Genomic DNA, 17,929 nt, shown 5'->3' with positions numbered 1-17,929 from the left:
CGAGCAAGTCCTTTGATCCCTTTCAACCAATCAGCAATATGCTTTGAAGAACGTCAGCATAGGGTAGAGTGGGGTAAATTGGACCAAAGGGGTATGTTCAGCATGGGGGAGAGTGGGGTAAATTGGACCAAAGGGGTATGTTCAGCATGGGGGAGAGTGGGGTAAATTGGACCAAAGGGGTATGTTCAGCATGGGGGAGAGTGGGGTAAATTGGGCCAAAGGGGTATGTTCAGCATGGGGGAGAGTGGGGTAAATTGGACCAAAGGGGTATGTTCAGCATGGGGGAGAGTGGGGTAAATTGGACCAAAGGGGTATGTTCAGCATGGGGGAGAGTGGGGTAAATTGGACCAAAGGGGTATGTTCAGCATGGGGGAGAGTGGGGTAAATTGGACCAAAGGGGTATGTTCAGCATGGGGGAGAGTGGGGTAAATTGGACCAAAGGGGTATGTTCAGCATGGGGGAGAGTGGGGTAAATTGGACCAAAGGGGTAAATTGAGCCACCTTGTTTCTAGGAAACCATACACAAAATTAATCAGTTGATCAAATATTTAGGAAGAGGTCATTATTTCATGGAGTCTGTGAAGGAAGAAACCACATGGAAAACGTGGTAAGCAAGTTAGGTCCAAAGAACAGATTTTCACCAAGTCAAATGAATTTATTGTGTTAGAGGTTTCATGATGCTTGTATTTAAACCAAAGGAGATTATTTTAAGATTGTATACATCAGTTAGGGTCTCTATACGCTTCAATATGAGGTCCTAAACCTAGGATGAAAGTGCGTCCTTGTAGCTGTGTGGGCCAATCAGGGGTTGGAACCGGTTAAGGGAGCAGAACCGAAAACAGATTTTATTTTTTCTCGAGGAACACAGTCAGAACTGGGAATGAATGTGATCTATACTGTTCTGGAACATAACCGTTATTTTAAAAGCATGGGAACCGGTTAATAACGTTATTTTACGTTCCAGTAATTTTTTTCAGTCCCATAAAAAATGCTACAAGGCACCTTATGTAAAGCCCTCACTCTGTCACTCAGAAACGTATTCCAGTGTCTGCCTGCCAGCTGAAAATATTTGCCAGTGTGTGCGTGTAGGCTACCTGCCCCTCCCCTCAGAAGCTTAGGCTAATGTAGCCTATTGACGTTACAAGCATGATTCAGAAATTAGGGAGAGATTTTTAATTAGAGAAGAATGGATTAACATTTTCAATGTTAGTTAAGGATACTGTAGTTATCATGTTTCACATTTAATTTATTAACTACAAAAAGGTAAGACGTGTTTTTAATTCTGTTGCTGCTCTGCACACACAAGCTTGTTAGCTAGCTAGCTCTGGTTCAATGTTAAGCCAACTCTTGGAAGTTCAAAGATATTCCAAGTTCCTCCGTAGAAGCCACTCATCCGTAGGTATAATTATGTGGGCCAAGCCTCCTCCTCCATCCTCTCTTGCTCTCCCCACCTGCAAAATTTCAGTCGCATCTCGCACCCTGCACTTGTCTGTCCATCGCGCATGTAAACAATAGCTTGCCCGCTCAATAGCAAGCTGCTTTGTTAGGGGCCTCCCGAGTGGCGCAGCAGTCTAAGGCACTGCATCGCAGTGTTGCTGCGTCACTACAGCCTGGGGTTCGATCCACAACCGGCTGTGACTGGGAGTCCCGTGGGGACTGCACATTGGTGCAGCTGGCTTCCGGGTTAAGCGAGCGGGTGTTAAGAAGCAGCGCGGGTTGGTGGGTCATATTTCGGAGGACGCATGACTCGACCTTCGCCTCTCCTGAGCCCGTTGGGGAGTTGCAGCGATGAGATAAGATCGAAATTGGGGAGAAAAGGGGGGTAAAATAATAATAATCAAAAGGAACTGTTGGAATGATATAAACCGGTACTGTTTTTGGGGTTGAAGTTGAACCAGTTCAGAACTTTATTTTGCAGGTTTGTAATAATTAAAAGACAAAAGGCGATTCTGATTGTGTTTGGGGAGTAAAGATAGACATGGTTTTAAGAAATGTGTAGGCTGCTTAACTTACCCTGTCCCGCTGCTTAACTTACCCTGTCCCGCTGCTTAACTTACCCTGTCCCGCTGCTTAACTTACCCTGTCCCGCTGCTTAACTTACCCTGTCCCGCTGCTTAACTTACCCTGTCCCGCTGCTTAACTTACCCTGTCCCGCTGCTTAACTTACCCTGTCCCGCTGCTTAACTTACCCTGTCCCGCTGCTTAACTTACCCTGTCCCGCTGCTTAACTTACCCTGTCCCGCTGCTTAACTTACCCTGTCCCGCTGCTTAACTTACCCTGTCCCGCTGCTTAACTTACCCTGTCCCGGCTGCTTAACTTACCCTGTCCCGCTGCTTAACTTACCCTGTCCCGCTGCTTAACTTACCCTGTCCCGCTGCTTAACTTACCCTGTCCCGCTGCTTAACTTACCCTGTCCCGCTGCTTAACTTACCCTGTCCCGCTGCTTAACTTACCCTGTCCCGCTGCTTAACTTACCCTGTCCCGCTGCTTAACTTACCCTGTCCCGCTGCTTAACTTACCCTGTCCCGCTGCTTAACTTACCCTGTCCCGCTGCTTAACTTACCCTGTCCCGCTGCTTAACTTACCCTGTCCCGCTGCTTAACTTACCCTGTCCCGCTGCTTAACTTACCCTGTCCCGCTGCTTAACTTACCCTGTCCCGCTGCTTAACTTACCCTGTCCCGCTGCTTAACTTACCCTGTCCCGCTGCTTAACTTACCCTGTCCCGCTGCTTAACTTACCCTGTCCCGCTGCTTAACTTACCCTGTCCCGCTGCTTAACTTACCCTGTCCCGCTGCTTAACTTACCCTGTCCCGCTGCTTAACTTACCCTGTCCCGCTGCTTAACTTACCCTGTCCCGCTGCTTAACTTACCCTGTCCCGCTGTTAACTTACCCTGTCCCGCTGCTTAACTTACCCTGTCCCGCTGCTTAACTTACCCTGTCCCGCTGCTTAACTTACCCTGTCCCGCTGCTAACTTACCTGCCGCTGCTTAACTTACCCTGTCCCGCTGCTTAACTTACCTTGTCCCGCTGCTTAACTTACCCTGTCCCGCTGCTTAACTTACCTTGTCCCGCTGCTTAACTTACCCTGTCCCGCTGCTTAACTTACCCTGTCCCGCTGCTTAACTTACCCTGTCCCGCTGCTTAACTTACCCTGTCCCGCTGCTTAACTTACCCTGTCCCGCTGCTTAACTTACCCTGTCCCGCTGCTTAACTTACCCTGTCCCGCTGCTTAACCTACCCTGTCCCGCTGCTTAACTTACCTTGTCCCGCTGCTTAACTTACCCTGTCCCGCTGCTTAACTTACCCTGTCCCGCTGCTTAACTTACCCTGTCCCGCTGCTTAACTTACCTTGTCCCGCTGCTTAACTTACCCTGTCCCGCTGCTTAACTTACCCTGTCCCGCTGCTTAACTTACCCTGTCCCGCTGCTTAACTTACCCTGTCCCGCTGCTTAACTTACCCTGTCCCGCTGCTTAACTTACCCTGTCCCGCTGCTTAACTTACCCTGTCCCGCTGCTTAACTTACCTTGTCCCGCTGCTTAACTTACCTTGTCCCGCTGCTTAACTTACCCTGTCCCGCTGCTTAACTTACCCTGTCCCGCTGCTTAACTTACCTTGTCCCGCTGCTTAACTTACCCCATACCCGGTGTAAGTTGTGCCAAGAGACCACTTTTTTTTGGATAAGCTATGTTTTGAAATATGTAATGTTTACATGAATTCTGATTATTTCCAGGGATACACAACATCCTGAAATACAATGCCCTCTGTAATATTTGGGACAGTGAAGCATTTTTCTTCTTTTGGCTCTATACTTAAAACGTTTGGATTTGAAATTAAACAATGACTATGAGGTTGAAGTTCATTCATATCAGGTGAACCATATAGAAATTACAGAACTTTTTGTAAATAGTCCCCCCATTTTAGGGGATCAAAAGTATTGGGACAAAATGTTGCCATTAACTGATCCTCTGGAGAGTGTAGTCGTTCTCTGTGTCCAGAGAGCTGTTGTGGCCAGACGAGGGGTACAGGTCACGGCGCAGCAACCGGTTGACGACGGTTACCAGGACCTTCTTGTACAAATATCATACCCCCTAAAAAAATGATACCCTCCCCCGTTATTGTAATGGTGAGAGGTTAGCATGTCTTGGGGGTATGATATTTGTACATCTAACTTTTTTCACTCATCATTATTCACGATTCATTCAGGATTATCGATAATCATGGTAGCATCCACATGAATGTAGAAGTGTTTAGAAACATATTATATTCTTATGTACAATAAAAGTGCCTCCAAAATGACACAATACATTATTTACCATTAATTTCTATTGGACACAATATAATCTGAAACACAACCAAAGCATAGAGCAAATGCATTCAACAAATGTGTAGAGTCACAAGCTTGATGGAGTCATTGTGTGCTATGAATATGGGACTTAATAACTTTTGACTACTTTAATACACACATAAGTGAATTTGTCCCAATGCTTTTGCTGTACAAAAAGTGTAATTTCTAAACGGTTCACTCGATATGGGTGAAAATACCCTCAAATTAAAGCTCAGTCTGCACTTTAACCTCATAGTCATTGTTTGATTTCAAATCCACATTTTTGGAGTGTGGAGACAAAATAAGAAAGAAATGTTTCACTGTCCCAATAATTATAGAGGGCACTGTATATGTAGATATCTTTGTTAGAAAGAATACCATATTTCCCTTGACGGAGTGATGCTGAATGTTTAAAAATGGCCCAATTTACCCCACTCTCCCCTACATATCCTACTTCTTGACATTCCTATTGGATTATTTGAGGTGTGGTGGCACAAACATTGAACAGCCTCTGGCACCTGCAAAACAGCTGGTAATACATCTGCCAACATGACATCCCCAGATGGGCATTAGATATTAGATATGCTTCTACATGCCTCTCTTGTCATATGGCAATATGTATCAAAGGATGCTTGTTATTTGACAGCTTTATTGCACGTTTTTCACAAACAGCTTTACTCACATACTGCCAAAGTACAGCAAGTGGCATAGGCCTGCAGAATGAAATAGTCTTGTGCCTGGTGCATATAAAGAAACAGGTTCTGATAAAGCAACTCTATTGTAAAGCCAAACAGTCATATGTTGAATACTGGCACAAACACAATAACGTGTTTTAAAGCACTTACTTGAACATAACATTCTTCCGCTATAGCACGTCTCTTTTGTTTTAAGATCATTTAAACAAATAAATATTATGGTTTCTCATACAGTGCAAAATAGTTTGATAAAGATAACATCCGGTATTTATAAATATCCATATAAACATTTCCAGCAATCACCTGGCAGAATAAAGTATGTTACTAAATATACAATAGTACAAATCTATTTCAGTCAAAAGTATCTTTATACCTGTAGTACATTTAAGATATAAGGCATGAGGGGGTGTGGTATATGGCCAATATACCACGGCTAAGGGCAGAGTGCCTGGATACAGCCCTTAGCCATGGTATACTGGCCATATACCACAAACCTCCAATGTGCCTTATTGCTATTATAAACTGGTTACCAACGTAATTAGAGCAGTAAAAATAAACGTTTTGTCATACCCGTGGTATATGGTCTGATATACCACGCCTGTCAGCCAATCAGCATTCACGGCTCGAACCACCCAGTTTATAATCAGTTACAACACGCTATCATAGTAAACATGATGGCATTTGCTTTTGGCTCTTGTAACTAGTAGCTCTGAGAGAAATACAAAGTGCATCAATATCCAGTGATTGATGTGAAATTGTGAGCAACTGCAGTAGTAGTCTAAAACACAGTCCATAGGCTACATAACATGGCCATCTAGTTGGCAGCACTTGCCACAGCGAGTACCATTAATTGAGAAGTTCACATATTTTAACTTGCCCCTTGAAATTGCACCAGTGCCCGGATGGCTACTGGTCAGCCGCTAGCTAAGCTTTCCCATCTTCCACTCTGTACCGTTGACACCCAGAATGAACATCTTGCGAATCTTGTCAGATCCTCCACTAAGTTCTGGGGGAGATGTGTTATAAAATATACTAATGAGACCAGCGAAGTCTCCACCCCTCTATACGAAAACTCTCAGCCAGTTTAGGGCAAGTCTGTGGCCCAAATGTCCCCTCCCCTTCCGAAATTCGAAAGATACCTGCAAAATCGTGATTTGTCCAAGTGATCAGTGACAAAAAATCAGACAACCGGAACAAAGTTCCTCGTTAGTCATGGCATCCCACAGTCTGTCGACAGCTGCTACTACCATTTATGTTACGTGCATCTGTCCACGAGAGATTAATAACCTTCATAGCATGTCCCTGTATTCTATATGGGTGTCAAAAGGTCTGTAAACGTGGCTATGACATTTCCTTTATAAAGAGGCTTTATAAGAGCCCACTAGCATTCAGTCTCTAGTGGAGTGTCCCTCCCTTTATGATTTGACCGAGCCCCTGGCTGATTCAATAACATTGATTCATTTGATTCTGGCTCTGGGTGTGCGTGTGTGAGTGAGTGTGGCTTTGCCAGTGAATCATGGATCATCAGACTCCCTTGTTTACCAATATCATCTGGAGCAAACGTCCGTGAATGCGATCATTCTCTGTGCAGTCTATCCATCTTGCCCTCTCTTCATCCGTCTACCCCGCCTGTTTTCCTGCTGTCTCATTCTATCCACCTCATCCTCCTCTTCCCCTCCCACAACCTATCTTTCCCTCTCTCTATCTCTCTCTCTCTCTCTCTTTCCCCCCCCCCTCTCTCTCTCTCTCTCTCTCGTTCTCTCTCTCTCTTCCTTCTCTCTCTCACCTCCCTCCCTCTTTCCATGAGGAAACCTTTATTTTGGGTCTGTCTGTCTGTGGTATATTTGTTATGTCCAAAATGGTGCCATTAACTGATCCTCTGGAGAGTGTAGTCGTTCTCTGTGTCCAGAGAGCTGTTGTGGCCAGACGAGGGGTACAGGTCACGGCGCAGCAACCGGTTGGCGACGGTTACCAGGACCTTCTTGTACTGTAGACGCAGGAGGGAGTAGGCAAAGGGGTCGGACGCGGCCTTGCTGTATGTCAGGCACTTACTGACGATTCCCCAGTGGCGGTTGATGCCCACGAAGGGAAGCAGCTCGGTCAACCTGAGGAGAAGGCAGAGGCCAAGTTAGAGTTCGCAAATAGCCTTTTAGAAAGGGTAAATGTTATCCGATATTCAAAGCATGGTATTTATCTTGCAGGCATTGTTCTGTTTGCTTTCGAGAGTGTTTGGTGATAATTCAGTTGTTATTCTATGAAATGCCATGAGGCTCTAAGGTTACAAGGTACAATAGAATAAATTAGGTTTTATGGATGGGCCAGAAAAACACCTTGGGCAACAAAGCATTATACTTAAGGAAATAATAACGTACAAACTTTTCTTCGAAAATAAATATGTATAAGCTGAACATTGCTACAATATTCTTGCCCATAGGTATATGCAGAAATGCCAATGAAGCAGTTGAGTGATAGAGGATAAATCCTGGAAATAAGCAGCTATTTTCCCTTCCTGAGGTCATTCCGACTATTTCAGAGGTGCACAGGGGGTGAAAGGTTGCCAATTACGTACATTTTCCTCCATCATTTGTTTCATTATTCCAACCCCAACCCTCTCTAGACCCCACCTTTCAGCCCCACACACACTGTCTAAACTAGGGATGGGCAACTGGCGGGCCCCCCCTTTGGAAGGTCCTCGGATCATTTTAATTTTGGGGGAACTCAGTCGGAGTATCAACTTACTGTTGCGAGTTAGAATAGTAGAATACACAAGGAGCATTTTCGACATTTGGTTGTGCATCAGCAGTTTTTCTCTTGTTATGTCAGTCACTGATAGTCAGTCAATTAGCCCATGTCAGCTAACATTTGTTTGATTGCTAAGTTAGTTTAGTGGCCAGCTATCTAAACTTGTTATCATGGTCGAATTACCGGCCGGGGGGCCCCCATTAGTTAGTCTCATATTAAAACTTCAAACATTTCTCTCCACCCTATGGCAAAATGTGTAGAATTGCAGCAAACTTGCTATAAAATGGCAACACTTCTATGGAACTCCTGTTATTCCTAGCCAGGCACCAGCCCACAACTACTGGGTGGTAGCCTAGCGGTTAAGAGGTTGAGACAGTAACCGAAAGGTTGCTGGTTTGAATCCCCGAGCTGACTAGGCAAAATCTGCCGATGTGCCCTTGAGCAAGGCACTTAATCATAATTGCTCCTGTAAGTTGCTCTGGATAAGAGCGTTTGCTCAAATGTAAACTACATTGCTATATTCCCTCTAGGCCAAGCTTTTCCAAACTCGGTCCTGGGGACCCCAAGGGGTGCACATTTTGGTTTTTGCCCTAGCACTACACAGCTGATTGAAATAATCCAAGCTTGATGATTAATTGGTTATTTGAATCAGCTGTGTAGTGCTAGAGCAAAAAACAAAACATGCACGCAGGGGGGTCTCCAGGACCGAGTTTGGGAAACCCTGCTCTAGGACATGCTGTGCGTTCTTGGAAATAAAAGCCTCTTTGTGTGATAACTGTCATCTCATGGTGGTTCAGTGAAATTACTTGATAACAGATAATGGATTGTTTAATGAAGGATGTTTCAGATTCAGATGGAGATCATTGTCATAAACATGCAAAAACCCTCATTGGGTGAAATTGAATTAAAGCTTCAGTTGTGCATTGCTCAATCTTGCATGTGTACTGCCTCACCTTTCAACTGAATTTTGTTTAATCATTTTTCAGTTATTTTGCTGGGTGGCAAAGTTATTAAACAATGTAAACCCTTCGATGATAGCCTATATCTTTACTATTCATAAGCTGCGTTTTATTATCAAAGTCTGTTCACCTGGAGATGTGTTAATCTCATAACCTATATAATAACCCCTTTAATAATGTGTGTTTATGGTAGGTGAATGAAACTCCTGTTTGTTCAGCTGCCTGTATCCCAGTTTACTGGAAACCCACTTACCTTGTAATAACATAGGGAGCAAAACAGATAATGAACGACCCAATGAAAATGCTGATTTTCTTGGTGGCTCTCTGTTTCCTTCTCTTTTGCTCTACCAGACACCTTTGTTTCACACTGAAAATAGGAATTAACTGATATTAGTCCAACAGAATAAATGACAAAACATTCTACATTGAATATGATTATATTTCTCTTTTTTTAACACCTTCTAATCATGTTTCCTCAGGGTTGACACTATAACCTCCATCATAGCCTACTGGAAAGCTATTACTGCTCATTGTAACGGCTATTGATTGCACACCTCTTAAGTAAAGGAGCATACGTACGATGGGTGAATATCCACCAGCAAGAACAGGGTCTGCATGGTTATAACGTCAATCCTCTTGCAGTGGAAGCGTGCAACCTTTAACACCTTCAGATAGGTGAAGCACAGGACCAGCAGGGAGAGCATGAAACTGCTGGCGTGGAAAACGACGGTGAAAATGGTAAACTTCATCCTGTCGCTCTCCTCGCTCAAATGCAATGTGCACGAGGCGTAGATGTGGCTATAGTCAACCCAGGAAAACAGGAGGGCGATGAGGGAAAACGTGAGGGAGTGGAGCCACGAGTAGCACATCATGATCACTGCGTCCTTGTAGCGCATTTTACTGGAGTAACTCAAGGGAAAGACCACCGCTATCCACCGGTCTATACTGAGTGCTGCCATACTCAACATAGTGTTCGCAGTCAAAAAGGTCTCCAGAAAGCTAACTGTATGGCAAAGGCAATCCCCAAAAGGCTGGTGGTTTCTGACAATCCCCACCAATGTCGATGGCATGTTTAAAAGGGTGATAAGTATGTTGCAAAAAGACAAGTTCATGATGAATATACCCGGCACCTGTCGGCGGATCTCGGTGCTCTGGACAAAACATAGCAGCACCAGCAAGTTCGACAACAACGACACAATTGCGACCACAACGATGAACAACGCGAAGATAATTTCCGCAAAGTCCATATCTCACTTGAAAAAGTCAACTTGCGTTTTGCATGCACCTGTAGATAATATACACTTAATATCCACCATGATTCCGCCGTCATTTATCTCCAAGGTCCTCATTCCCGAATTTAACTCCTACAAGTTTCGCCGTCTCCAAGTTGGTGGAGCGCTGTCCAGAGTGCTGAAGTGGGGATACCGCGCGCCTCTCTAGCGCCAGACCATTTCGTTTCTTTAAACGTATGGATTTTTCTACTCCCACACCACACAGGTATTTGCAACAGAATTCGATGGTATGTGTAATTGAGCGTTTGGGTAACACATGGGCTAATGTTTCATATCTCCTCTCCCTCCTACAACTACCTCAGCATGAAAACAGTGGGACTGCGACGCACCCAACTGCCTTTGTGCGCAGAGCATGCGTACTAAACAAGACGACTGTTTGGAGCCTGCCCTGTCTAGTGCGAAGTCGTTTGAATATTAATATTAAAATGATCTATCACGTGAGGAAAAAGAGAACGTCATCCATGGAGTTTGACAACATAGTTATTATTTTGATTCCTCCATTGATTCATTCGTTATTTTAGTTATTTAAGAGTGTGTTTGTGAGGTCATACACATCAGACCACAGCTAAAATTATTGTTTTTGATAATTAATTCCCAGAAATAACTTCCTTGCATCCTTATCTATTGATTCAACTTTCCCAAATCGATAGTGGGTCAGCGATTTGTGATAGGCCTACATGAGGGATATTTAAGAATTAGGCGCTTCTCCCGTGGCCAAAGGGAACCCTGTGCACATTGTAGGGGCGCGCAGGGAAACAGGCGAATAGATCTGTTTCCCTCTCATGAATTATTCATTAACCCTGAGCAATTGTATAAGGGTGTTACAACTGAAATCTGTCTCACGTGTTTTGTAGTAAAAAATGCATATCACCAATAATGGCCTATTAGCAATGAATGGTTGGAAGAGAAAGCACATAAAACTTCAATGCTTAACACCATGCACCCACAATAGTTAAATTGCTTCATTATAATATTATGTAATATTTCACTGGAGATGGGCATGTCACAGAGAGGCATACCATAAAAATGATAAGTGTTTGCATATTCATGAGGTAATAACTCTTACCTCATCTGGAGGGAAAGTAGAGTACATCCCTAACAGCCTACTAGCATTATTTACATGCCAGAGACTAATTAACTCATCACTGATGCTAATGAAGTAAATGTTCTATGGGGATCTGAAAAACCCATCCTCAGTGAAACTGTGATGATGATGTGCAACTATTACTACTACAAGCCTCATCATCAGCCTCAATGATGTAAATACAGTCTATTTAATCAAACATAAAGTGAAGTTTAACAGTTTTGATGTTACAGAACTCCAAAAGCCAGAATAGCAGCACTGTGATGGACAACAGACTGATATGAGTCATCAGCCAATGGGGGCCAACAAGGGTCAGACAGTCTCTTATAGCCATGGTTTTTGCTAGTCCAATTGTATTTTTCATTTTTTTATTATTCCACAAGGTGTAATAAAATCCAGCCCTCACAGAGTCCATCTGGCTCTTATCATTACAATCATTAATATGGTAAATGTACTGTTAAAATATAAAATACAGTATGCAATACCATGTACTGTCGCTATTGTGTGTATAGGCTCTGCAAATTCATGTGAATCTTTTGTACCGGTTTTTATGAGCTGCACTAGGTCAAATTCCCAACAACTTCAGTTGGTATGGCAATGAAGTATTCAATCTTGAATCTGAATCTTGAACATTTCCAGTTCTGAACCAGTGTGCTAGTTACTGTAGACTAGGAATATCACCCTGATGAGGTTAAGGTACTATAGCTCTAATATCACCCTGGTGAGGTTAAGGTACTATAGCTCTAATATCACCCTGATGAGGTTAAGGTACTATAGCTCTAATATCACCCTGATGAGGTTAAGGTACTATAGCTCTAACATCACCCTGATGAGGTTAAGGTACTATAGCTCTAATATCACCCTGGTGATGTTAAGGTACTATAGCTCTAATATCACCCTGATGAGGTTAAGGTACTATAGCTCTAATATCACCCTGGTGAGGTTAAGGTACTATAGCTCTAATATCACCCTGATGAGGTTAAGGTACTATAGCTCTAATATCACCCTGATGAGGTTAAGGTGCTATAGCTCTAACATCACCCTGATGAGGTTAAGGTACTATAGCTCTAATATCACCCTGATGAGGTTAAGGTACTATAGCTCTAACATCACCCTGATGAGGTTAAGGTACTATAGCTCTAATATCACCCTGATGAGGTTAAGGTGCTATAGCTCTAACATCACCCTGATGAGGTTAAGGTACTATAGCTCTAATATCACCCTGATGAGGTTAAGGTGCTATAGCTCTAATATCACCCTGATGAGGTTAAGGTACTATAGCTCTAATATCACCCTGATGAGGTTAAGGTGCTATAGCTCTAATATCACCCTGGTGAGGTTAAGGTACTATAGCTCTAATATCACCCTGATGAGGTTAAGGTGCTATAGCTCTAATATCACCCTGGTGAGGTTAAGGTACTATAGCTCTAATATCACCCTGATGAGGTTAAGGTGCTATAGCTCTAATATCACCCTGGTGAGGTTAAGGTACTATAGCTCTAATATCACCCTGATGAGGTTAAGGTACTATAGCTCTAATATCACCCTGGTGATGTTAAGGTACTATAGCTCTAATATCACCCTGGTGAGGTTAAGGTACTATAGCTCTAATATCACCCTGATGAGGTTAAGGTGCTATAGCTCTAATATCACCCTGGTGAGGTTAAGGTACTATAGCTCTAATATCACCCTGGTGAGGTTAAGGTACTATAGCTCTAATATCACCCTGATGAGGTTAAGGTACTATAGCTCTAATATCACCCTGATGAGGTTAAGGTACTATAGCTCACATAACTCCTGTATAGCAGTAATGAGACACCATTGAAGGGTCCTGGGGGAGTGTGTGTGTGTGTGTGTGTGTTTGTGTGTGTGTGTGTTACAGCTGAGCTCCTGGGCCATGATGGGGATGTCACCTCCAATATAACCCCCCCACCTCCCACTGTATTACCTAATCTGAGGTGGGCACAGGGGAGATGCAATTGGGTGATGCACAGTATTCACCCCCAAATTAGATGAAAATACCCTCAACTTAAAGCTGACAGTCTGCACTTTAACCTCATAGTCATTGTTTGATTTCACATCCAAACTTTTGGAGTGTGGAGCCAAAAGAAGAAAAAATGCTTCACTGTCCCAATAATTACGGAGGGCACTGTAGGTGAATCCAATAGAGGTCTAAGGTCTTATCGAACCATTCAGGGCACACATCTATGAACTAAGATGAGATCTTGCTTATTTTATAATATAGCCAATCAAAAGGGTCAGAGGTCAGCCCATTTAGTATTGAGGATGTAGAGATATTTACTGAGGGCTAGGGATATAAGCTTATAAGGTAATTCAACCCTAAAGACGGTCAACTTTTCCACACCCTCAAGGGACATGACACCATAACGTATGGATCAATGTCTTTGAGACACTTTGAAAGTAGGCCTATAGTTCTACAAATGAAGGTCATACTTCACTTGATTATTATGGAATCATCCCATCACACAGTTCTTTGTCAATGTTGTCAGAGTCAGCCTTAAAATACAGCTCTATATTAGACATTGATGTTAGGATGCATGCCATACACTTATAGGAAGTCAACCAAGTGTAATTTCTTGACATACAATCAACATCATCCTATGGCACTGATTTCACATACAGTACATCTAATGCCATTCTAACCTGAATGAAAAGTAATAGAAACGTAACCAATCGGAATGCAGCCATATATTTATATAAAATGTGTATTTATTTATTTAGCATTTACATTTACGGCTCTGAAACACTAGAACACTAAACTCATAACAGCTTCCAGGTCTAACATACTAATTTGACGTTTAACTGCCTGTAGATAGGTTTGCGTGATACTTTATTTAACCTTTCGTTTATTTGTCAGTTGACTGTGAACAAGACAACAGGTTGTCATTTTTAATAGCTACCTGGAAAGAGGCAAATGGCATAACAAAGATTTGAAAAAAAACAATCCATTGCATTCTATATTTAAAGGGGAACTCCACCCCAGAATTTTACTTTGATCTGGGCCATATTCAACAGCGTACAACCATTTGGAATGTTCAGATAGATGTTTTGTATAACAGCATTGTCTCTCTGATATGTGGAGTGAGAAATCCTGTCATATTCATTACATGTTTCACCCTCCTTTGACTCTGTTGCTTCTCGTACTTCGTATCATTATTTTACCCCTAACTCCCCTAACTAGCCTAAACTGCCATAGAACTGGACAGTACCTAAGCCCACTGAATCATAGTCTTAACAGCCATATTACCTTCACTCCACACGGTAGTTTTGTTGTGAGTGTCTCTTCTGTGTTTTATGAGACATCTGGTGTGAAATGTTATTGAAAATCGAAGCTTAGTACTGCCTAACAGTGTGCTGGCAAACAAAGCAGCGTGAAATAGCTTTCGTGAGTCGCCTCCAGCTGCTACAGGTAATCCGTGGGAGTTGTTTTGATGAGTCATGTTCCCATGGCAACACAGGAGTCAGAGAAGTTATCGTCCATCTTTGGCACCTATTTGTGTTTTGATGTAGATTTAAATATCTTTTATGGTCTTGTTTTTCCCACTGAGACAGATTTTGAGACATTTCTTAGGTATCTCTGTTGTCTCAAATTCCTATGTCACCAACTCACCCCTCATAATCTTGAGATGGTGAAATTGAAGCAATGTGTGTTCATCTTTACTGTATCTAAGCAACAGGGGAACTTTTTTGACAGTATTATGTGGCACTAAGAATATACTGTGTGTGTGACAAGTGACGCAGGTAGAGAAGTTTGTTTGTATGCCACAAGCCTAAAGTCCTATAACCACGCCAATATCTGAACATCAACGCCAATATCTGAACATCAACGCCAATATCTGAACATCAACGCCAATATCTGAACATCAACGCCAATATCTAAACATCACACATCATATTTGAATCATATTTTCATACTGCATTCATAACAGTTCTCTAATTAAACGGTATCATCACTAGCCTCTAATAAGGTACGGTTCTTTCTAATAACCCAATTCATTACACCTGATCACCCCCATACAGTAGGAATGGTCTAGACCATTTCACATGACTACAGCCTCACTCAACCCCTTGCTGATTGAACGGTTTGGTCGACCACAGGTGGCCAAAGCCCTGTCAAACCTTTGCTTTGTTCACCAAGCAACCCTCTTTTATGTGGAGACCAAACAGAGTGGACAGAGAGCTAGCAGGTAGGGGTGGGCAGGACGCATTAATAATGCCTTTTCAGTTGGATGAATAGAATGGATCCCTTCGACCCGGCAATAACACAGTGGTCACTTTTGAAAGGGCTCCTTTTTTGTTTTGATGACTCGGTTTACTTACGCTATTCATTTATCTATCCATCTATCTATGTGTTTAATTCTTTATTCAACTCTAGCTAATACGCCTGCATTAGCCTACTCTCTGCCTTGACTGGTCATAACTGTTGAGTCATCATACAGATTGTAATTTGAATCGGGTAGAAATAGGTCACAATTCTGACTTACCATATTTACTGTGTCCTTTTGACTCCCTTTGGGGCATAGGGCTGCTATAAGGTCATGCCATGATGGACGTTGAAGTGAGAACATTCAGTGACTGACCATTAACAGCCCTCTCGCAAACAAGGAAGTGAACAAATCAAACTATATTCAAAGAGTATCAAAACATTTATATAATTAAAGGATTGAACATCCTCATACACTTTACAGGAAAATAGACAACAAAAGAAATTCAAAACACAATTAACACAACTCAGAAGGTAACTGAGGAAAACCCGATAGCAGCTATACAGTGAAAGAAGACTGTGAGGGCTGAGCTCAGAGCTCAGTGAGTTTACAGTAGCAGTGTGTAAACGTGAGACTGTGGGAACAGATTGACAGTGGGCCATGGCACAGAGAGGCAGACATGCTGCATTCATTATCATCAGGAGACAGGAGCTCTTTGAAGCCAGCCCAGGCATCAACTAGCAGACAGGAGTGGCATGCAGGCAGGCAGCGCTAACAGCTTCTGCAATGAAAAGGGCCTCATAAAAAAAAATTTGACCAGTGATGGAAAAAACACCACTAAACAGATTTTTAAAGGGGATGGTGTAATGACATAATGGGGCACTTGGGATTATGTGTGTCTAATGCTATTTGTGTGGGGGTGACAAAAAAGTTTAGAGAGTTTTATTAACGGTCGCACGGCCACTGTCAAAGTTTGATGTGTTTGTTTGAATACAGATTGAAATACCGATTGTCCACCTGAAATATTTGGCATATGTTAATTGCCTTGAAGAAAAGTTTAGTAGGCTATATTACGTTTGGTGCTGCAACAGAGGGAGTCAAATGGAAGTGCAGGATGTTAATGCTGTTATCTATCATCGATAACAATCTTCTTCACGATAATGATCCCATTCATATTATGACTTAACGACTTATGGCCTAACAGCCCCCTGCAATTATATCATTATGTCAAATGGAGCTACTATGTAACATAGATGAATGTCGTTCTTCTGTTTGCGTTACATAATGGGTTCATGTTATTGTAAGCATATAAATATAATTCTATGATTGGAAGACTGCAGATTAGATTTAATAATGATTGATTACTTATGCCTGACGAGTGTCATTTGATGATGATTGATTACTTATGCCTGACGAGTGTCATTTGATCAAATCAAATCAAATTTTATTGGTCACATACACGTGTTTAGCAGATGTTATTGCGGGTGTAGCGAAATGCTTGTGCTTCTAGCTCCGACAGTGCAGTAATATCTAACAAGTAATATCTAACAATTTCACAACATACACTACCGGTCAAAAGTTCTAGAACACCTACTCATCCAAGGGTCCCTCCCCACTTTCACCACTTTCCACATTGCAGAATAATAGATGATGACTTATTACTTATGCCTGACAAGTGTCATTTGATGATGATTGATTACTTATGCCTGACAAGTGGCATTTGATGATGTTACCGGGGCACTGGTTTCTGATCACGGTCCTCGATAGTCTAGTGTTGTTTTCTGTGGGCTCATTGTTCTGAGAAATGTTGTTTTATTTGGCTTTTACAACCTCTGACAGTAAATTGTTAAGGGGAACAAAGGCAGAGCAGGTGTGCTTTGAAAGAGCCCTCCTCTCACTTCTCTGCTGTTCAGAGGATATGTAGGAGAGTTATCATTTCACCACCTGTTTACCCCCACATACACAAGCCCACACACACACACGCCATATTTACTTGGTTGCAGAGTTAAAAAAAAAAAAAAAGTTCAAAGAAACATCCCTCAGTTCTTCCCATAATAAGCATTTTGCACATCTGCTCTGCTCGTTCAGCCCCATCCCCCTCTTTACCTTTTCACAACGTACAGTACACAACGCCACCCAGGGGGAGGATATGTCCTAGCGGGCACTTATACACTGGCCTGCATCTAACACAGAATAAATCAATTGACAGCCGCGCCACTTAAGCCATCCATCAAGATATCCATCAACGCCACACAGACATGGCCACTCTGTTCCTGGGTCCGACTGGGGCCCCCGTGAAGTGCTGGCCTACTGTTACGTAACGGGGGAACATTGCACGAGTCATATCCCAAAGCCTCTGGGCACCACTCCCTACTATATAGACTTCAACACTACCACTCACTACTTTACAGACTTCAACACTACCACTCACTACTATACAGACTTCAACACTACCACTCACTACTATACATACTTCAGCACTACCACTCACTACTTTACAGACTTCAACACTACCACTCACTACTATACATACTTCAACACTACCACTCACTACTATACAGGCTTCAACACTACCACTCACTACTATACAGACTTCAACACTA

At 42.6% G+C, this 17,929-nt stretch overlaps 1 protein-coding gene across 1 annotated transcript; it reads right to left on the bottom strand.

Moving 5' to 3' along the window:
• Positions 1 to 6,857: 6,857 nt before the first annotated feature.
• Positions 6,858 to 10,333, bottom strand: LOC121572701 (G-protein coupled receptor 26-like). Its single transcript, XM_041884722.1, has 3 exons — positions 9,304 to 10,333; positions 8,978 to 9,091; positions 6,858 to 7,128 (listed from the first exon to the last, which is right to left on the bottom strand). The coding sequence occupies exons 1-3, from the start codon at positions 9,969 to 9,971 to the stop codon at positions 6,891 to 6,893; spliced, it is 1,020 nt and encodes a 339-aa protein (XP_041740656.1). The 5' UTR covers positions 9,972 to 10,333; the 3' UTR covers positions 6,858 to 6,890.
• Between the last annotated feature and the right edge of the window lie 7,596 nt (positions 10,334 to 17,929).

Source organism: Coregonus clupeaformis, chromosome 8 (assembly GCF_020615455.1).
Source record: "Coregonus clupeaformis isolate EN_2021a chromosome 8, ASM2061545v1, whole genome shotgun sequence".
Taxonomy (NCBI): Eukaryota; Metazoa; Chordata; class Actinopteri; order Salmoniformes; family Salmonidae; genus Coregonus; species Coregonus clupeaformis.
This window is presented reverse-complemented; position numbering and strand designations above follow the sequence as displayed.

Coding starts and splice junctions, on each gene's coding strand:
- LOC121572701 (XM_041884722.1), bottom strand. CDS start 9,971: ATGGACTTTGCGGAAATTATCTTCGCGTTGTTCATCGTTGTGGTCGCA. Junction 9,092..9,303: donor CTGGTGGATATTCACCCATC/GTACGTATGCTC, acceptor TCCTATTTTCAG/TGTGAAACAAAGGTGTCTGG. Junction 7,129..8,977: donor GCTCCCTATGTTATTACAAG/GTAAGTGGGTTT, acceptor CCTTCTCCTCAG/GTTGACCGAGCTGCTTCCCT.